General features: G+C 42.3%; 1 protein-coding gene across 1 annotated transcript; it reads left to right on the top strand.

The window, feature by feature from the left end:
• Positions 1–323: 323 nt before the first annotated feature.
• On the top strand, positions 324–10,578 carry Sfrp4 (secreted frizzled-related protein 4). Its single transcript, NM_053544.2, is given in 6 exon segments — positions 324–1,015; positions 2,217–2,297; positions 2,383–2,448; positions 4,365–4,563; positions 7,641–7,704; positions 9,626–10,578. Coding segments are annotated over 6 exon segments (1,047 nt in total). The 5' UTR covers positions 324–570; the 3' UTR covers positions 9,818–10,578.
• The last annotated feature ends 10,470 nt before the right edge of the window (positions 10,579–21,048 follow it).

Raw genomic sequence — 21,048 nt, 5'->3', positions numbered from 1 at the left:
GAGATTCCTCAAAGTCTCCCCTGCACCGGCTTATATGCAGCGTCCCAAATGACTGAAAGCAAGGCGCTCCTTTTCTTGATCTGAAGAAAAAAGACTAGCAGACTGAGGGGGAAAAAAAAAGAGGGACTTTGGGGGAAATGCAGAACTATAGCCCTTGGCTGTGGAGTGGCGGAGATGATGTAATCGCTTCTGCAGGAGAGGCTGGGGGTGGAGCAGCGGAGCAGGAGCCGGCTCTGCTTTCGCCTCTGCCAAGGCTGCTGAGCCCACGTCAGGGGACGCGTCTGGATAAATAGGGTCCCACAATGGCCGTGGCCCGCTGCGCTCCGAGCTGCGGGGCGGGAGACTGGAGCTTCCTGCGCGGGTCTGTGCTCTGGTGGGTGAGTGCTGTCCCTGCCAGTGTCCGGGCGCCCAGGGCTGATCGACGGCCAGAACCCCAGAACTCCCGTTCAGTGCGGACTGGAGCTCCAGCAGAAACGCTCACTTCGCTGCCCCTAGGTAAAGACATAAGGAGATCAGAGGGACTTGAAGGGAAGGTCCCCAGTGGGGACCGCAGCCCAGGAGGACAGTGCGATGCTCCTCTCCATCCTGGTAGCGTTATGCCTGTGGCTGCGCCTGGCTCTGGGAGTGCGCGGAGCGCCCTGCGAGGCTGTGCGCATCCCCATGTGTAGGCACATGCCCTGGAACATCACCCGGATGCCCAACCACCTGCACCACAGCACTCAGGAGAACGCCATCCTGGCCATCGAGCAGTACGAGGAGCTGGTAGACGTGAACTGCAGCTCTGTACTGAGCTTCTTTCTCTGTGCCATGTACGCACCCATCTGTACCCTGGAGTTCCTGCACGATCCCATCAAACCCTGCAAATCTGTGTGCCAGCGCGCACGCGACGACTGCGAGCCCCTCATGAAGATGTATAACCACAGCTGGCCAGAGAGCCTGGCTTGCGATGAGCTGCCTGTCTATGACCGTGGAGTGTGCATCTCTCCGGAGGCGATAGTCACTGACCTTCCGGAAGGTAAGAGAAGGTATCAGGAAGGCCAAGACACTCTAGGGACTAACACATTCAGAGAGAAGCAGAGGGTTTCTGCTTAGAGCCCACCAGTTCCTGTCCCAGAATAGTTCACTGAGCCTTGTGGGAGGTGAAGGGCAGGGATTTCTCAAGGGAGTGAAACATTCTAGAGCTCCTTGAAGGACATTGGGAATAAGTTTGCTTGAGTATAACCCATTTAAGCGTTTTTATTTAAGGTAACTAGCAGAAACAATAGCCTAGGCAAAGAAATACCATGAACATGGGTCCGTGTAAGCTTCCACGGTTTACCTTCTCTTGCTCTTGAAACAGTCCCACCACGTGGTGGTGGCTAAGAACGCTCTCATTTAGTGCTGGTTGGGAGTTCTTTCTCAAAGAGCAATAATAATTTCCACTCCCCACCAGGATAAAGTTTGTAAATGTAGTCACCCTGGGTAAACTCCGGTCTGTGTCTATGTTGTGGTCACTGAGCAGAGCACTGTGGCATGTTGGTTAATCTGATCCTGTGTCAGTTCCTCCGTTTTGTTTTTGTTTTTTTCTTTTATGCTGCTTTAGTGTTTTTGTTGGAAGGAACACTATGAATTCATTTCTTGAAATGAAACCTGAGAACATTATTGCATTATTTTATGGAGGCTTCCTCTAAATCAGATCATCCTTTATTTAAAGAGACTGGGTCTAGGATGTGAGTCAGGGGGATGGCGTGAGTTATGAACCTTGCTTTAAACTCTTGCCTTATTCAGAAGACTAGAAAAATAGTTTAAATTAAACAATTGCTTCGACTTCATTAAGCCTGGAAGTTATGCTTAGTACTGTTGATAATGCGTCTGTGGACTATTTCTGCACCACAGTAGGAGATAGCAATGTGGAAACAGTCTGGTTGTTCTAATAGAAGACCTGTTAACTTGTTGACTTGGAACAGCAGTATCAGGGTATCTGAGGGAGGGAGGGCTGAGACTCATCCAGGCTGGTGTCATGGATGTTCATTTGCATCAAGTTCTGTTTGAAAAAGGAAATTCTTGACTCACAGACTTCTTTCTTAGGCCTGAGGTTTACTGAGAAAGGTACTTTTATTATGGCGATATTGTGTTGGATGTTTGTGTTGGCCTGCAGCCTCCAATGGTTCCTTATTCCATTTGAATGAGGGGACCCAGTCATTGACTACATCCCCATGGTTCTGTTCATGTTTCAGATGTGAAGTGGATAGACATCACACCAGATATGATGGTTCAAGAAAGGTCCTTTGATGCTGACTGTAAACATCTGAGCCCTGGTGAGTTTTGTCCTCAGGCTTCCTTTGCTTTGTGCTCACGGTGATGTCCCATCCCCACTGTCCATGTATTTTATGTCTCTTTCAGATCGGTGCAAGTGCAAAAAGGTGAAGCCAACTTTGGCAACGTACCTGAGCAAAAACTACAGCTATGGTAAGTCTTCTGATAACAGCATTTGCTCTGGGGACTTGGCACACCAAGGCACCGAAATCACAGGGGACTAGATGTAGTAGTCAAGGAAAAGGGGATGTTGGATGGGTAATCAAATGGTTTCTGGACCGTTCAACAAACATAAAGTTTCTTTTCTGGGTAAATGAAAGCAAGCACAAGATAAATAACACTTAAAAATGGTCTCGGTGAAAACTGGTAAGCACAGAATGGCCGAGGCTGCTGGTCTCCTTCTCAGGTTGTCCTTCCCTGTAGGAAGGACAGGGCTTTGGACCAGGATTTGTTTATCTGAAGATCAGAGGATGAAGACCTGACCATGTGTCTTTTCCTTCACCAACAGCTACAGATGCTTTGGCCTCCTCTCTTGTACTTGAATAAACTATTTAGTCCTCCCTCCAAAGGAAAAACAAACCAACCGTGCTATTTTAAAAGTTTTGAGTATTTTTAATTCTCTATCATTATTTGGAAATAGAATTCACTATGTTCTTTAAAGATTTGTACTTGAGATCAGAAACAATTCAATTGCCTGCACTGGCATATACGTGTATACCAGATACACATATACACAAGACACACGTATACATGTATACCAGATACACATATACACAAGACCCAGATATACATGAGAAGAATAAAGAACCGAATCAAGTGTCTACTTAGGCTATTTAATATTTTATTGCATTTCTTGTCTTTTAAATTTCGTCTAAAATAACAAGGACAAAAAAGTAACAGGAAAGATAGTTTCTTCATTGACTTGGTTTTCTTATTTTAACTGGAATCATGTATCTCAGTAAAGAAAAACTTTAGATTATTTACAAAGTAAGAGAAATATGGAACTCTTGAGAAGTAATCTGTAGTTCAACTGTCAGACTTTAGAGCCATAAATAACCAATGTGGATAATTCAATGACAAGAAAAATTCATTTTCTTCCAAGTATTTTTTTCCTTGAAACATAGTCTGTGTGGATATTATTTTAATCGGTTCTTCTTAGTGCTTCATATGCCAGGATCCCCGTTAGGTCTAACCAGAGTTTCTCTGATACCGTTATCTCTGGAGTACCATGCCTTGGAGCCATGTTGATAAAGAACTGTTCAGTTGGTGTGCTTTTGTTTTGGCTCCACCTCAAGCAGTTTCGTATGGTGGAATTCAAAACAGAGCTGTGTTGGGCTGATCTGAAACTCCACTAGAAGTACTAAGTAGTAGAAAGATCCAAAAGATTCGGAACTTAAAACTTGATCAAAGGTGGTGACCTGAACATCTGCCTGTCATAACAACCTCATCTCCACTCCCTAGAAGTTGCAATTTCACATGACATTAATGAACTGAGAACAGCAGCTTTCAGAGAGTCCTCATAGTTGGAATATGTTACTGTTAGGTCCCAGGTTGGCCAAATATCGAGAACTGAGCTGGGCCTGAACTATAAGAGGATTTCTGGTGGTTAGATAAAAGCCAGCATTCCCTAGGGACCTGGCGGTTATGACTAATGAATTCCTCTGTAAAAAGTAATTCAAACACAGCATGAGGACTGAGCAAATACAACCTTTATCTTGGCCTGCAAAGCTGGTTATATGCCTGTCCTCCAGCTCAGCAGAGGGAAAGTAGAAAGGGATAAAAATGTTTGGAAAAAGTCAGGTTGATCGATAAGCCCAATTCCAGGCTAACATTGGCCTCCTAACTACCTTTCCATTTTGTGGCATGATTCATGAATTTTAGGACAATGTTGACAATAAGGTGCCTTGCATCTAGCAGTGTGGATTTTCTGCCTGTACTGGGCTGCTTGAGCATGACCTTAATTACAGGAATAACACTTTAAGAGAAGTTTTGAATTTGGCCCCAAAACACCGTCTCTTGTTTCTCCCAAAGGCTTCCATAACAACGCTCACTTGAGTTTTTGATTGCAGTTATTCATGCCAAAATAAAAGCGGTCCAGAGGAGTGGTTGCAATGAGGTCACAACTGTGGTCGATGTAAAAGAGATCTTCAAGTCTTCATCACCTATCCCTCGAACGCAAGTCCCCCTCATCACCAATTCCTCCTGCCAGTGTCCACACATCCTGCCCCATCAAGATGTCCTAATCATGTGTTATGAGCGGCGTTCAAGGTAGGTTGCAGGGAGAGAGGAACTGTATATGAAGAGCGATTCTCACTGAGCAATCATGGTTTTAAAGAAAAAAAGTAATACCAGTTGTCATTTAAAAATATTTTAGCAAATGTCTCTTCTGAGACGCTGTTTTAGTTAGGGTTTTTCTGATACAAACAGACACTATGACCAAGGCAACTCTTAAAAGGACAACATTTAATTAGGGCTGGCTTACAGATTCAGTGGTTCAGTTCATAGTCATGAAGGCGGGAACATGGCAGCATCCAGGCAGGCATGATGCAGACGGAGCTGAGAGGTCGGCATCTTCATCGGAAGGCTGCTAGTGGATGACTAACCTCCAGGCAGCTAGGAGTGGGTCTTAAAGCCCACACTCACAGTGACACACCTAGTCCAATAAGGTCACACCTCCAAATAGTGCCACTTCCTGAGTCAAGCATATACAAAATTTACAGAAGCTATATTTCCTAAATATCAGTTTATTTCTAATATGAATAGTATAATCCAGTTAATAGGATGAAGGGAATTTTGAAAAAATATTTTGAAAGAGTCTAAAAACCTATTTAATAACTCATTAGCTGATTTATAATATATCCAAAATTAGTTTGAGTAAGAATAGGTATTTTAAGTCATTGTATTAGTCTCATGGAACATTGCACACACAAATACACACACACACACACACACACACACACAGAGAGAGAGAGAGAGAGAGAGAGAGAGAGAGAGAGAGAGAGAGAGTTTAAGCTGGTTTCTGGATCTGAGAATATATATCTATCAAATTAAGTCATTACAAAGCAAAGTATAATTAAATAATCACACATATACCTCTAGCTGGGAGTGCTGTTCTACCCATATTCTCCCCATTTCTGGTTTTGGTCTTTCCTCTACATCAGTACATTCCTTAGAATGAAGACACGAACTCCGCAGCTCACACAGTTATGGGTACAGACCCCATAACTTGATGTAATTTCATCTAGAAAAAAATCATGTATAGTTGTATAACAAGCCCTCTCTTCCATTCACAGACACTCATGCATGTATGTTGCTTCTTGGTAAAGTTCAAGACTTTGCTCCCTTAAAGAGAAAAGCAAATGCCTCTTTTGAAAATGTCCTAATTTCAGTGCCTCGTTGCTGTGCCCTCCCCAGCACTGCACTCTCTTAGCTTTCAAACTCTTCTACTGCAACTGTCTCAAGGGTGACAGTGCTCTAACTCTTGCATTAAGTTGCTGTAGTGGACCAGGGTTCATTTAGGGACATACTAGGTTATTAGTCACGAGATTTTTTTCTGGGCAACTGAGTGAGTTATAGACTCATCCAGTGCAAATATTATTCTTTGTCTGGGATTTATGTAAAGAAGATTTTGAATGTAATTAGAGATCTATCTTATGAGAGGCACAAAACTGGCATGAAGCTACTCGTTTTGGATCCCAGTAGTTCAAGAATGTTCTCCTTTTTTAAATAAAAAAATCTCCAGTACTGAGGATTGTACCTAGTGTCACAGGCACTCCGTGAGCCAAAGTTCTTCAATGCTTAGTTAAGCTTCAGCCCTCAGCTCACTTTTTATTTTTAAGACAATGTCATAAGATTAACCTTGAACTCATTCTGTAGCCCAGGCAGACCTCAAATTTGTGAGCTCTCTGCCTCAGTGTCCATTCCAAATAGCTGGAGCTACAGTAATGTTGGTGGAAAGGAGATACAGCTAAGGGGAATGTTCTTGAGAACAATGAGAACAAATAAAAGAATACACTATTATGCAGGACGTGTAACAAAACAATATGAATATGTTAGTTGCAAATATATTTGTTTGAAAGGAAAATCTGTTTTCCCACTGCCTAATGAAACAAATTTAAAATGGATTAAATGAGTGACCATTTTAAAAACATGATCAGAAAGGACAAAAGTGAATAATTAGAAATCTGACCCTTGAACGACAAAGTGCTCTGTAAGCACAAAACCAATGCATGAACGTGCGAGGGAAAATGTTGGTGCATTGTTGCTAGATGATATTATATTATGTGCACAATGGTCACAAAAGTGTACAGGAAAGGAAATGCCTCTGTAACGGATACGATTAAAATGGAGATATTCTCTAAAAATTAGCATTTAACATGTTAAGAACACAATGCAAATATGTCTGCATGAATCCATTTAGAAAATCTCTATAAGTATAAATAGTAAATAAATATTAAAATTTACCTTTGTATTTCCAAAGCAAAAATGAGCAAAAGATTCTACTTTTAACTAATATTTTAATGGCAGTGAATTGGATGAAAATGAGGCTATTTTTAAAACAACTCTATTGAAAATCCCCCTTTTAAACTATTTTTACTTTGTGTATGGGGGCTGTTTTGCCATATGTATGTCTGTGCATCATATGTATGCAGTTGCCATGGAAGCCAGAAGAAGCCATTATAGCCTCTGAAACTGGAGGTAACAACTGTTTGTTGGCATCTGTGTTGATGCTGGGAACTGAACTCAGACGCTCTGTAAGAGCAGCTAGTTCTCTTAACTCTACACTACCTCTCCCTCTCCATCTCCTTCTCCCTCTCCCTCTGTCTCTGTCTCTCCCTCTCTTTGTGTCTCTCTGTCTCAGTGCCTCTCTCTCTCCTCTCTCTTTTTCTCTCTCTCTCTCCACACACACACACACACACACACACACACACACACACACACACACAGAGCCTGCCCCTTTTGGCCCAGTATTCTACTCAGAACCTGTGTAAAGAAAACAATAAGCCAGTGCATACTATTCTGTGCAAGGATATTCAACACAGTAAATAGAGAGTGGAGAACAGCTAAATAAATATCCACAGTTGTTCTGTATATTGTTATAGTTTATTTATGTTTTTATAATCATTCCAGAAAATAAGTACAACAATGAAAAGTAATGTAAAATATTGTGTACATATACAATCTCCTCAGAAAAACATACATGAACAAGAAAAATCCATAATTCTTTAGCAGTGGATATACAAGTTATAGGGTTAAGGGTTATTTAAAAAACAAGTATGATTTCCTATATGGATATTTTACCTTTATAATCAAATTTTAATTGCCAAAAATGTACTGTTTTTTAGGATGATGCTTCTTGAAAATTGTTTAGTTGAGAAATGGAGAGATCAACTAAGCAGAAGGTCCACAGTAAGTATAATTAAACACGGCAGGAATGGGTAGAGATTACGGTAAGGAAATTCTACAGATTGGGACTTTCTCCATGATGTCTTTTCTCCAAGCTCTCACAGGAGCCATTAAAGGCAAGAGGCACCTGCTGTTTGAATCTGCAGTTCAGAATCACATCCAATTTACTTGGAATTGTTATCAGAAACTGTTGACACAGTTGACACAGTTGTACTCAATTTTAAGGCAGTTATTGACAGGTTCAATTGGGCCTTTTTGTTTCTTTATTGTATTAAAACTTAGTCAATACAGTGAAGAGTAGAAAACATTTGGTATTCACTGGGGTTGGAATCAACATATAGTTGTAAATATGCAAATATTCCTAACACACACACCGCAAGTATCCATGCTGTATTGCATTTAAAATAATGTATTTATAAGAAAGTAATTTATTTGTGGTGAAAGGTATAATTTCAATGATACCATCACCATATTGATGATTACATTAGAGTTAGAGTATTCTCCTCACCCCAGATGAAAATCATCTGCAACTTAAAATGGTAAGTGGTTTGGAATTTTTTTTAAGGTTTCTAAACTTTTTTTAATTAACTATTGTAAATATTTACATTTCTTTTTTTTTGGAATTTTTAAAGCACATTGTCTCCTTGAAATCAATTTAGGCATATCGAGGAGAATTTATATTTGTTATTCAAAAGAAATTGTTCCTACTCAGTTTTTCAGTTTGCAAGGATAAAAATACGTAGGCACGGCACAGGGGTATGTGAAGAACTCAGTAAGGAGGAAGACAGCTGAGGACTGAGCATGCCTACAAAATAGAACGGAATACCGCCATCTTAGACCTGTGTTAAAACTCCATCAGAGACTCGGGAGCTACTTGGCACGTGTGCTCACTGTTATGAGATACAATATTTTAGCAGAATTGCATTTCTGGGTCCCAAGACAAAAATATAATTGATAAATCAGTGGAGAAATAAATTCAACCCCTGATCTCCACACTCCACATATGTATGTGCACATACATACCAAATAAATAAATAGCTAAATGAATGGATGCATGGATTAATGAATGGTTGCCACAACTTTTGTTTAGAAGGAAACTTGGTTATCTGCAGGTTATCTCATTCCTCACTACTCTGGGCACTTTAGTGGGTTACAGCAACTCCCTATCTGTTTCTCTGTGTCTCATGGGTTTTGTTTGTTTTTTTCTGCATCTGATCATACTTCAAAAATATAACACAATACAATAAGACATTTTGAGGGAAACCACTTTTATTACAGTACATTGTTGCAATAATTTTACTCTTGATATTATCTTTTACTGTGCCTAGCATATTAGTTAAACGCTATGGTAGGTACATATAGGCAACAAGAAGCATAGCATCTCCAGAGCACAGTACTGTGCGTGGTCCGCATTATGCACATGAGATCATGGAATGATACAGTGAAGAATGGTTTTGTTTTGTTTTAGATATAGGTAATTTATTCAATATAGTAAATCACTGGCTTTGCAGGGAGACTACATACATTACTGCTTTTAGCAATAGCAACATTATTTGAAAAGGCTTTGTTGTGTAGAGATACTGTATTGAGGCCGGCCATGAAGCATACAGGTAGGACTTGAGCTCTAGAAACAGTTGGAGAATATTGGATTATCTTTAGTGGCTCCATGGTCCTGTGTGAATAACCTCTATATGCTCATTTCCTGCTTGTGACAACAGTGTCCAGAAGATCTTTTATGAGCTTCTAAGGAATTATGAGTGTTGAGACTTTCTTGCACACAGAGCACTTTCCAATCACTGGGTGTCTACAGTAATTGCCATGACATTACAGAAGAACTGCCTGAATATGAAGCTCATGGGTCAGTTCTGGTCTCAATTGAACAGCATAAAAGGATGCCATGTAACATTTACAAATTGCCTCCCAGCAGTGGGAAGAGAGGCTTCAGGAACAGCAGAGAACAACTCAGGACAAGAAGCAAATAGCCAGCCGCACCAGTCGCAGTAACCCCCCAAAGCCAAAAGGAAGGTCACCTGCTTCCAAACCTGCCAGTCCTAAGAAGAACATCAAAGCTAGAAGTGCACCCAAAAAGTCAAACCCAAAGAAAAGTACAAGCTAATTACTTTCCAAGTTGAAGCCACCCTTACAGGATAAGGTGGTACTGCCTGGGACAGCCTTCCAAAGGCCACACACCACTTGCCTTAGGACCCACTGTGGTTCTCTTTATAGACATGTCTTGCAGCATTTCTCTTAATGATAGCTTCAGTATTTCTCTTTAAACCACAGATCCCTGTTATTTGTCAGTTTTCTTTTATGGAAAGGTACCTGTGTTCAGAGTGGCCTGTGAGCATACTGTGTGACCTTCTGCTTTGAGATTTTGACCTAAAATCTACCTTATAAAGTTCACATACTATGTCAAGCAAAACTTTTTTTGACAAAAATATTGGATATCCTTTGACTTCTGTTAGGAAGTTAGTGATATATAAAATGTTATTGAAAAATGTTTTTGACAAAGGCAGAAGAATGATACATAAAAGACCTTCATGTGTTTGTTGTCTGCAGAAAGAGTTTTCTGATGAATGTGGTTTTCAAAAACTTGAGGTATGGGATGTGGAAAATGATAATGTAGGTTTGTAAAACTTTCTCTTCTGTCTTTAGTTAGAAATTTCTAAAACGAAGCCAAAAATGATGAGTAAAGGGACTGTCGATGTTTATGTTCTTGCTGTCTGATTGCCACAGCATCCTGGATTCTCCTCAACAGTGACCCATGAGCCACCCCACAGACAGTATGCTTCTTTTCTCCTGTATGACTTGGGTACCAAGGAGACATCTTGGTTAATCCATCAAGAGAGCTGGGCCATCCCACTCCAGGGCATCGTAGTTCTTCTAGTCATGAATAGGACAGGATATTCTCTATGCACTTGCAGGTATTCACAACCTTCATGCAGTGTCTGTAGAGCTATGGTGGCTGGGATACCCAAGCTGGTTCACAGTGTGCTATGCCATAGGCACCATACTCACTGTTTCCTTAGTACAGGGAGCAGAGGCCTCTTGGTTACCCACTACACATGGAATTAGCAAAACAATATGAAAGCTAAAGACACATTTACCATTGTCCCTAATGGTCAGAGGAAAGCGAGGTATCATATCATAGTCATTGATACACAAACTAAGATGAACAGGACAGGGGCAAGAGGAGAAACAGTTCTATGGAGAGGTATTGAGTGAACACTAGTTACCTCCTGAAGGCTTAAGCCTTGCCTGCATCATAACCTTAAGCTGCTAAGAAACCTAACGACATCAATGGAATACAAATAAGTGATCCTGTTGTATCAAACAGACCCACTTACTCTTGATGAAATCCAGTTAGGTATTTCACATAGCATCTACACTCTAAGGTCTCTGCACAAATCATGAAAAACTATTGATAGCCTAGGCAGCCTGTTAGGACAGGAAGAGAGTTAGAAAGAAAATCCATCACACTCTGCGGAAAAGGAGGAAACTGTAAAAATATTTTAAGTGTAAAACTGCAATAAAAGTTGGGAAATGACTTTATAAACTTTAGGAATATTGGTGCTAAATATTTAACTCAAATTATGTAGTTTACATTACACAAAATACCAAATAGTGGTCTGGGGAGATAGTTTTAGTAAGCTGAGTGCTTGCTGTGGGAGCATAAAGACCTGAATTTGATCCTGGAATCCATGTATACGGGCTGAGCCTGACAAGCAGTGTTTGTAATTCTAGTGCTGAGGAGGAGACAGGCAGATCCCTGAGGGAAATGGGGGTTCAAGTCCAGGCAGATACTCTGGCACCTGCAAAGAGACACGTGGGATCATACCATTTCTCTGACCCAGCTGGAGCATTTTCAGCTGCTGAGAGACAGCTCAGTTGTTCTCAGTAGACAGTACAAATATTCAGTAGTAGATAAGTGACAGTGTCTCTGTCAAGGATTGCAAACATGGCTGCAAGGAAGCTTGTTCCCCTTCAGTAAAAGTAATAGTTCCTTATGCCAAGAGGAAGTCAAATGCCCCAGAGGCTCCAGCCCATCTCCTGAGGAGAATCAGTTATTTGTAGAAAACAGTTTATGCTTGTCTTAGAGTTTCCATTGCTGTGAAGAGACACCATGACCAAGTAATTGGGGCTGGCTTACGGGTCCAGAGTTTCTGTCCATTATTATGGTGGGAAGCACAGCAGTGTTCAGGTGTAGGAGGAGCTGAGAGTTCTATATCATCATCCAAAGGAAGCTAGGAGCAGACTGTCCTCAGGCAGCTAGGAGGACAGTCTCAAAGCTCAACCCCACAGTGACAAACTTCCTCCAACAAAGCCACACCTCCTCCAACAAAGCCCTATGTCCCAGCAATGCCATTCTCTGAGCAAGAATATTCAAACCACTGCATCTGTCTCCCCAAAGCATGTTTGCAATATTTTAAGGTTAAAATTGCAACAGTCCAAGCCCTTTACCTTCCCCAATTGTCTCCCCAACTCAATCGCCTTCTTTTTATAAATCATGCACAAGCCAGAGATCCCTGGAACCACAAACACTGGGTAATAGAAGGAAAGGGAACCTGGATAATATGAGTGTAGGTGGATGAAGAGCTTGTTCTGCTCCCTGAAATAGATCCAAAAAGCCCAAATGGCAATGGAAGAGAGGATGGGTGGGATACATTTTCAAGACTCAAAAGATTAACAGGCACCGTCATTCTTGTTGCCGTGTGATTCCATTGGGTTGGTAGACAGACAAGGCCAAGGCCACAAGATGAGTAAGTGCTGCTTCAGTTGAATTTCCTAGCCAATTGATTACTGTTCATCAGCACAATTTAGAATCCCTAAGTGCAATCGACTGTCTGTAGAAGAGAATGCGCAAATGATTCAGTGACTGGCCAATCTACCCAAGTATTTAGCAGTTAAGATACCTCAGCTCTTCTCCCTTCTAATGCATAATCATCCACTACACAGATGTGCACTGATGCCTATTTTTCTTATCTACACAGAAACCCTTAATGTCTAGGAGTGTCTTTGCACCAGACATAGCTGCTTGGGATTTGGGGATTAATATTAAATGAGGTCATGAAAAAATACTACTCTCCCAGCAAAGTAACACACCAAACATCTGGTACAGATTGCTCCTGAAAGTTTATTTGCAAGTATAAACAAAGACCCAGATATAAACTCCTAGGTCCATGCTGATTGGGTGCCATAGGAGCAGTAGTTATGAGTCAACCCCATTCAAATACCAAGCTGGCAAGAGTTATAAGAGTCCAACCATAGCTTTGATTCTTAGTTCACTGGTTTCTTAAAGAGATCTTCAGCTCTGCTTCTTGATCCAAGAAGAAGTTGGTCACAGTAAGGAGTACAGAATAGCTTGGTCACTGATTTCAGGTAAAATTCTTTTTACCATCCTAACTATGATGATTACAGAGCCTGGTAACTTTGATCCATCAAAGGAAGAGACTTGAAGGAAAAACTTGTAAGCATAAGGCCACCATGTAGCCTCCAGGAGGAAGGAATTCTCTACCATTCAAGAACAATGAATGGCAGGCTGAGAGGCCAGGCATCCTCCCCACCATCAATATCATTGTCTCCACCATCAATACTAATGTCAGACACAAAGCAGGAAAGAGCACAGCCTTCCAGAGCTGCGCAGGAGAATGAGGAGAGTCCTCCCCTCTCTGCTGTTGAGGAGCTAGGGATGGGATGGCACTTGAAAACCAGTCTTCCAGTTTTCACCCCAGGAAAATCACAAAAGCCAAAGAACATGGTCAAGAAGTCTGTGCTCTGCACTCAGGGTCTAGGCCAGTTCCAGAAGCAGAGAAACCCTGATTTAAGGCAGATGTCTTCCAACAACCAATCTGGGCTTGCTTACTAGGCCCTGCATGCGAGCTGCTCTCAGTGACTACATCCCTCCTACAGCAGTCAAGCCCGGCCCTCACTGTCAGTCACTCCTTTCCTCCAGATACCCAGTGTATACATTGCACTGTCAGGGATATTACTGTTCTCCAAAGAGAACTTTGGTTCAAAAAAATAATTGCTCTAATCTTGTCCAAATATGTGACACAAACCCTGAACAATTACAGAGCCTGTCCATTCGTTCTGATGGGACATAATTGTCATTGAAGAAGAATTTCAGAAGACCTCTCCTCTCAACATATACACATTCCTAGTCAAACTGTCAAGAATGTGCCTATAACCAGCACTTAAGCTCTTTGATCATTCTATTGACTTTGTGAATGCAATCCCACCAATTTACTTTAAAGTCATCAAAGGGAGAGCTGAAGCAGTTACTAGAAGTGTGGGAATTTGGGAATGCTGTTGGCCCCGAGAAAGGCCAAAAGAAGGAAGACCCCTTAGGGGAACAGTTTGAGGCTACTTTACAATAAATAGACATTGTTTCCTTTCTGAGACCTGGAGACATCATAGCACAGTTGCCACCTAGTGGCCAGCCAAAAGTCACTTCCACCATCTGGTTAGACAGTGTCAGGGCCAGAATTCCCAGGACAGTCCTTGGAATAGTTGGCCAAATTTGTTACAAAATGCACTAGCCCTGGCACTCTACTTTTACAGTTCATCCCAGAATTTGGTACACTAGTTACTCGCTATGAGAGGGCAAGTAAAGACCACATCTTAGGTCACTATGAGCCTCTAAATATTATCCCTATATTTCAGGCAGATTTGCCCGCAATATCCCCAGGAGTTTTTGAACAAGCAATCCATTGTGGCATGGTGGTAGAGCCAGAGGCCCACTTCTGATAGAGCATGTGAATCTCCAAACTCTACTCTTCCCTTTTGTCAGAAAGTCCAGTGTTTAAGTGTCCCACACCTCAGAGAGTCACTTCTGTTGGAAGGGCCAAGACAGAGAGCCTAATCCCAACATAAAAGAAACTCTGCCCCCAGAACTTTTTAAATCCACATCCAGAAGGAAGCTGTGGTAGTGTGGCTCTCAAGGTGAAGACATAAGTATGGGATCTATCCTTAGATCACCTGGAGAAGGGAAGTATCAAGACCTGGCTGTGGAGATGTAGAGGATGCCCTGACATGGAGGTTCTGAAAGAGGACAGCTTCCCAGCATTTAGGAGAATGAGGCAGTAGGATTATGAGTTTGAGGCTACTAGCTTGGGCTACATGGTGAGACTGTCTTTAAAAACAATATTAAACACATTTCACTAAAGCGAGAAAAATAACAAATGTGACAAGGGAGTTTTAAATCTATTTATTTATTAATTTACAGTCATGTACTACATAACACCATTTTAACCAAGGAATTATTTATCTACTTGATGTTTCATAGGATTGTACTGTGTAGTGACCATCCTGATTCATAAAAGCACACTCTAAGAGATTCTCACGATACCTAAATCATCTAATCCTTGGGCTTTTCCATTCTTTTGCCAACTGAACTCCCTTCTCCCTAGCAGGAATCCTCCCAAGGCCCCTCCTTAAAACATGACCTAAGAAGGTCAGTATAGATATCACAAGGATTCTAAAAGCAACGTGACTCCAAAGACAAGTCACATTTCCATTCTGCAGCAACCATGAGGGAGCTGCAGAACACAAGAAGCACGGAGGAATGATTGGCTTTCCCCGTTAAAAAGTGAGAAAGTTGGAAGCCACTTGACCCTGAGGACCCGGGTAGATGAGAAAGGGGATATATAACATTATGATTCCATAAAGGAAGAAAAAAAGAATCCCACAAAGAGTGAGGACTAGTAATCCCAGGAAAGATCTGAGTCTTAGCGGAGGTATTTGCAGAAAGGACACTATCCTTAACTCTGCAAAGAAAGCAAGACAGAGAATGAGAGGATCCTGGATCTAGTCCTCAAGGTGGGGACTGAACCCACATAGGGGACCCATAGTGGATTGTGAACATTCTGGATCCCATGGGGCTCACATAGAGTCACAGGGCTGCCATGGGTGTCTATAGAAAGTTGGCAATGGATGGCAAAGGTCTGAATAAGAACAACTGCAGAGCTGTGGGGACAGGATAGGTTTGGGCTTACAGAGCTAATTCACCAGCAAGCACCTGAAGCTGCTGAGTAGTTCAATTTGGTAAACTCAGAACCCAGGAAAATCAGCTGCCTCCTGGAGAAATGAGGAGATGTGGTTTGAATCTGCTGTTATGGAAGCAATGGTCCTTTAGAAACTGCATATGACCGCCAGCCCCACCCACCTCATCCTCATGCTTTACCTGTTGAGCTGAGGAGAGGTTTGTCTCCACAAAGGTACTGAATAGCTAAACCAAGCAGTTATAAACACCTTCCCTGCACTAGAGAATGGATAAGGGAGGAACAGAGAGGGCCAAAGAAAGAGATGCCAGCTCAATGGAACAGAGCCCATGAGCAGACTGAACAAGGCTAGGACAGGGCATGAGGATAGCATCTCCTGCAGACAGGCAGGCACCCTAGGTAGCCTCTCCACTGCCTACCAGGAGCACATGACTTGGCACTGAGCTAGGCTTGCAGCTTTCAGGCACCAGAAGTGTAAAAGGGAAAGGCTTTGTAGCCCTCTCTTCCAGCTACATTCCAATCTTATCCCCAATCAGGCCAGCCTCCTCTAGAGCTCTGTTCTCCTCCACACGCCACTATCAGGAAGAAAAAGCAAAGGACGGGATTAAAGAACAGGGGTCAGGAGACAGGGAAAAAGAAGTGAGAGAGGGAGATTAGAAGGGAAGGAGACACAGTGGACACTATAGGGTCACAAGAGGCCTTTCTGAGCAAGCTGGGTCAACTTGGACGTCTTAGAGAAGGGAAAGACCACTGACTGACTTACAATGGAGCAAAGACTAGGCTGTAGGGAGCAGTGTAGGTGTGTGTAGGGGGGGAATAAGATGCACAGACTGGTGTCCTGGCCATTGGTCCTTGAACTATTGGGGACTAAATCTCAGTCGCTCTCTAGCTTCCTGTGAGACACACAGCTGGGTATTGTATCGCTCTCAACACAGTTCTGGGCTCGTCAGACTCAGGGTCACTTTCCTGGAGAGGCTAAGGACAGCCTACTAAGGGGCAAGATTTTGAAGCATGCCTGCTTAAGGAGGCCCAGTCCTGCACTGTTACTATGAACACTGCTCTTCAGTAGATCCTTGTCCCACCCACCCATAAATGTAAATGCTCTGGACCCACTTTGAAGGCAAGAGGGAGGTTAAAAGGAAAAGAGGGAGTGGGTGCTGGTGCTAGAAAGATCTGGGAAACCAAAGCAACTCTGCAAGAGAACAGTAGCCCATGCAAAACTGATAAGCAGGCAAAAGGAAATCGTGCTTGCTACTGGGCCCCTTAAAATCTTCAACCCTGACTAAAACTGAGGCTGTCCCTTCACCATGACTTCTCTGCAGGAATTCCAGTCCTGGTACACAGTGCTAAGCTTCAGTTTTCTCCCATGACTCCATCAATTCTGGGTCACCACTGTTACTGACTCTGCATGGTCACTAATGGTTGGTCTCTCTCTCTCTCTCTCCCTCCTTCCCTCCCTCCCTCCCAATCTCTCTCCCTCGCCCCACCCCGTCATTGTCCCTCACAGTGCTGTTCTGCATGACCCCTTCAATTCTGCAGCTCTCACATAATCAAAATGTACACATCACCAACTTTGGCAACCAGATTGAAATGCAGCATTGGCCCCTTTAGACCCCATCTATGCACTGACCCTGAAGAAATTCTTGAAGAATATTTTAGCCTAGTGATGCTGGTCTCTTATTAATCACCCTGGATTTCTCATCCCCAGGTAACCAGCATCAATCATCCCGGAAAAAAATAGGTTTCCCTCTAGTGGTACTGCTCTCTTGTTAATGATAACTGATTCTTTAGCACCTGCAGATCAGAAACTGTTGTTCCCATTTGAGAAACAGGAGAGTTGGGGATTTAGCTCAGTGGTAGAGCACTTGCCTAGCAAGCACAAGGCCCTGGGTTCAGTCCCCAGCTCCGGAAAAAGAAAAGAGAGAGAGAGAGAAACAGGAGAACGCCTCTCAATGAAGGTCAGCTTAAGAGTCCCTTCATGTGTCAGCAATGGGGAGCAAGTTCATGCCAAAAAGGACTCTGCCTAGGAGGAAGACAGAGTAGGGTTTATAAAAACCACAATTATGCCACATTGGGGGCAGGCAGGTCAAGGGGCAGAGGTTTCAAAAGTTTCTGTTAACAAGGATTTTTGAAGCACTAGTGGGCTGAAACAATTTGTTATGTGTTGTAAAATAATGAACTTCTCAAAACTGCAGGTAGGCTGCATGAAAACACTACTTAGCATAACATTACTGGGCTGGGGCCTGGGCCTGGAGGAAGGAGAGGAGAAACTGATACAGAGGCAAGAGGCAAATATATTTCTTCTCCGTGGATTATTCAGCTTGAATTTTTAAATTAAATTTTACTTTTTTTTTTACTTATTCACTTTACATCCCACTCACTGACCCCCTCTCGCTCATTCCCTCCCACAACCCTTCCCCCTCCCTTTCCCCTCTGAGTGGGTAGGGGCCCGCATGGGTATCCCCCAACCCTGGCACTTCAAGTCTCTGTGAGGCTGGATGCTTCCTCTCCTATTGAGGCCAATCAAGGCAGCCCAGCTAGAACACATCCCACATACAGGCAATAGCTTTTGGGATAGCCCCTGCTCCAGTTGTTCAGGACCCACATGAAAACTGAGCTGCACATCTGGTACATGTGTGCAGGTAGGCCTAGGTCCGGCACATGCATGTTCTTTGGTTGGTGGTTCAGCCTCTGAGAGTCCCAAAGGTGCAGACTAGTTGACTCTCTTTGTCTTCTTGTAGAATTCCTATCACCTTTCAGCTCACAATCCTTCCTCCTATTCTTCCGTAAGAGTCCCCAAGTTCCATCTACTGCTTGACTGTGGGTGTCTGTGTCTCGCTGAGTCAGCTGCTGAGTGAGCCTTTCTGAGGACAACATTCCACTTGAATTTTCATGCAACCTACAACCACTCTCCCAGTGGTGATACTGTCCACAGTGAGCTTGTCCTTCCCACAACAATCATCAATCAATACAAGGATCCATCGACTTGGCCACCTGCCAATATGATGGAGTCTCCTTGTCCATTGGGGATACCTCATTTAGATGACACTAGCTTACTTAAAGCTGACAAATCCAAAAGAAACAATCAAGAACAAAATATCTCAAGGTAACAGCACAAGATGAAATGGCCTTTTCCTCCATATGATACATCTCTGCACAGAGCCATGTATATATTCAACTGAGCATAGCTTGCCATCTGCTGGCAAAATACAATCATTTTAGGGGAGCTCTCATATTTTCAAAGTTCTGGATCACCGTTCAGACAATTACAGTATGTTAGTTATTGAATAAGCACCAGAACACAATCACCTAAAGCAGAGGTCAGTGGTGGCCAATTTGATGGAGTGGAAGTGGAAAAGGTGAAGTTTTGACTCCGCTTGTTTGTTAGCACAATCCACAGAAAGGCACTGGATGATTTACATTTCTAAAGTCATTGTGGGATCTAGAGAGGTGGTTTAGCAGTTAAGAACATTTTGCTGCTCACTACAGAGGAAATGAGTTCTGGGAGACTCACAGTGACCTGTCACACTAGCTTCAGGGCATCTGATATCCTCTGGGACCTCATCCAGGCCTCCCTAGGGATTCATGTGCATTTACATACACATTAGTAAAAATAAATACTTCATTTCCAATGTAACAACAAATGGATTTGGGGAAAGGGGAATATAAATTTACTGTTGGTGGGATTCCAAACTGGTACAGCCATTCTGGAAATCAGTATGGAGAATTCTCATAAAGTCAGAAGTAGATGACCATATCACTCAGCTATACGGATTCTTGACATATGCCCAAACGACTCGGGCGTATTTTACAGGTTCTTGTTCAGTCACGTTCGTTTCTATTCTATTCACAGTAGCTAGGAAATAGGAACAACCTACGTGTTCTTCGACTTATCAATCTTATTGTTCTTATCGATCTTTAATCGATAATTAAAATGTGATTCGTATACACAACAGAATACCATTCAGGCATAAAAATGAACCATGATATTTGCAAATAAATGGGTAGAACTAGAAAATACCTACACTGAGTGAGGTAACCCACATGCAGAAAGATAAACACCATATGTTCTGTCATATTTGTGGATCTTATTTTTTATCAGTGTGACACAAACTAGAAACATCTCAGAGGGGGAACCTCAATTGAGAAATGGTCTATATGCAAGACTTTCTTATCAAGCCACAAGATACAAACCAATGAACAACACTCTTCTGGGGCTTTTGAATCAGCTCCTTGCTCCAAGTTCAAGCTTTATTTGAATTCCTGCCTTGGCTTCCCTCAATGGACTGTTATTCATGATATATAAGCCAAATAAACCCTTTCACCCTCAAGTTGCTCTCATCACAGTAATAGTGACCCTAACTAAGACACTAGTTCTGAATCTTTAGAGATGGGATACCCTAGAGTGGTTGCAGAAATCAGGAAAATATAAAGGTTCCAGGGGATAGTAGAACACAAGAATAGAGGGCATTTAACTGGGTGGGGCGAGGGAGAGTAATACAGAGGGATAGGGAAAGAACAGAAATAAATAACACTAATAGTGTTTGAAAAGGCCATAGGGAAAATATTTTACATTTACTTGAAAATACATACCTACTAATCAGTATATTATGTATAAAATATATATTTAAATAAAGTTATAACACGTGGAATGATAATGCTTCCTTCTACAAGTCACAAACTGTCTAACAAAAATCTCCATGCCAGAGAGAAGATCCCCTTTTCAGTTGTGGTCAGGGAAGTCCAAGAGACTCCACAAACAATATAGGTTTTTGTCATTGTCCTTGGTTGCCTTCCAGAACCCGAAGACACTACAACCTCAGACCCAGTATTTAGAGAAATTGAGATGAAACTGACTTGGAAGACTCCTTCCTGAAGCTTCCTATCATTGCCACTCAGTCCTAAGTCAGTATACTTTCTAGCTTATTTATGCACAAAGCTAAGTGAACTTACTACCTCTGAAGCACCTTTGTGCATAATATGGAGAGCATTACAGAAAGCCACAACTGGTCAAAATGCAGACAATAACTAATGATTGAGGTGCCCCACACCAACTGCAACACAATCCCTACATTGAAGACTCTGGGAACATCTCAGAAGAGTGGGTGAGATGCTTGCTAAGAGTCAAAGGACTAAGTCTGCTGGAAAACTGTGACTTCTTTTTAAAACAAAGGATGTACATTGATGAAATCACAACAATATGGTCAGCAAAGCTAGACCTAAAAATTTACATCAACTGACATGCCAACATGTATGAGGGAAGTCTTAGAAGGCTTACTCTAGATGGAGAGCACATTCATTAAATGGATTTTGGGGGAGAATTCAGTATTCTCCAGGAACAAGGACT

The sequence above is a fragment of the Rattus norvegicus genome, chromosome 17 (genome assembly GCF_021556685.1).
Source record: "Rattus norvegicus strain SHRSP/BbbUtx chromosome 17, alternate assembly SHRSP_T2T, whole genome shotgun sequence".
Taxonomy (NCBI): Eukaryota; Metazoa; Chordata; class Mammalia; order Rodentia; family Muridae; genus Rattus; species Rattus norvegicus.
Note: the sequence above shows the minus strand (reverse complement) of the source record. Positions and strands in the feature narration are given on the sequence as shown.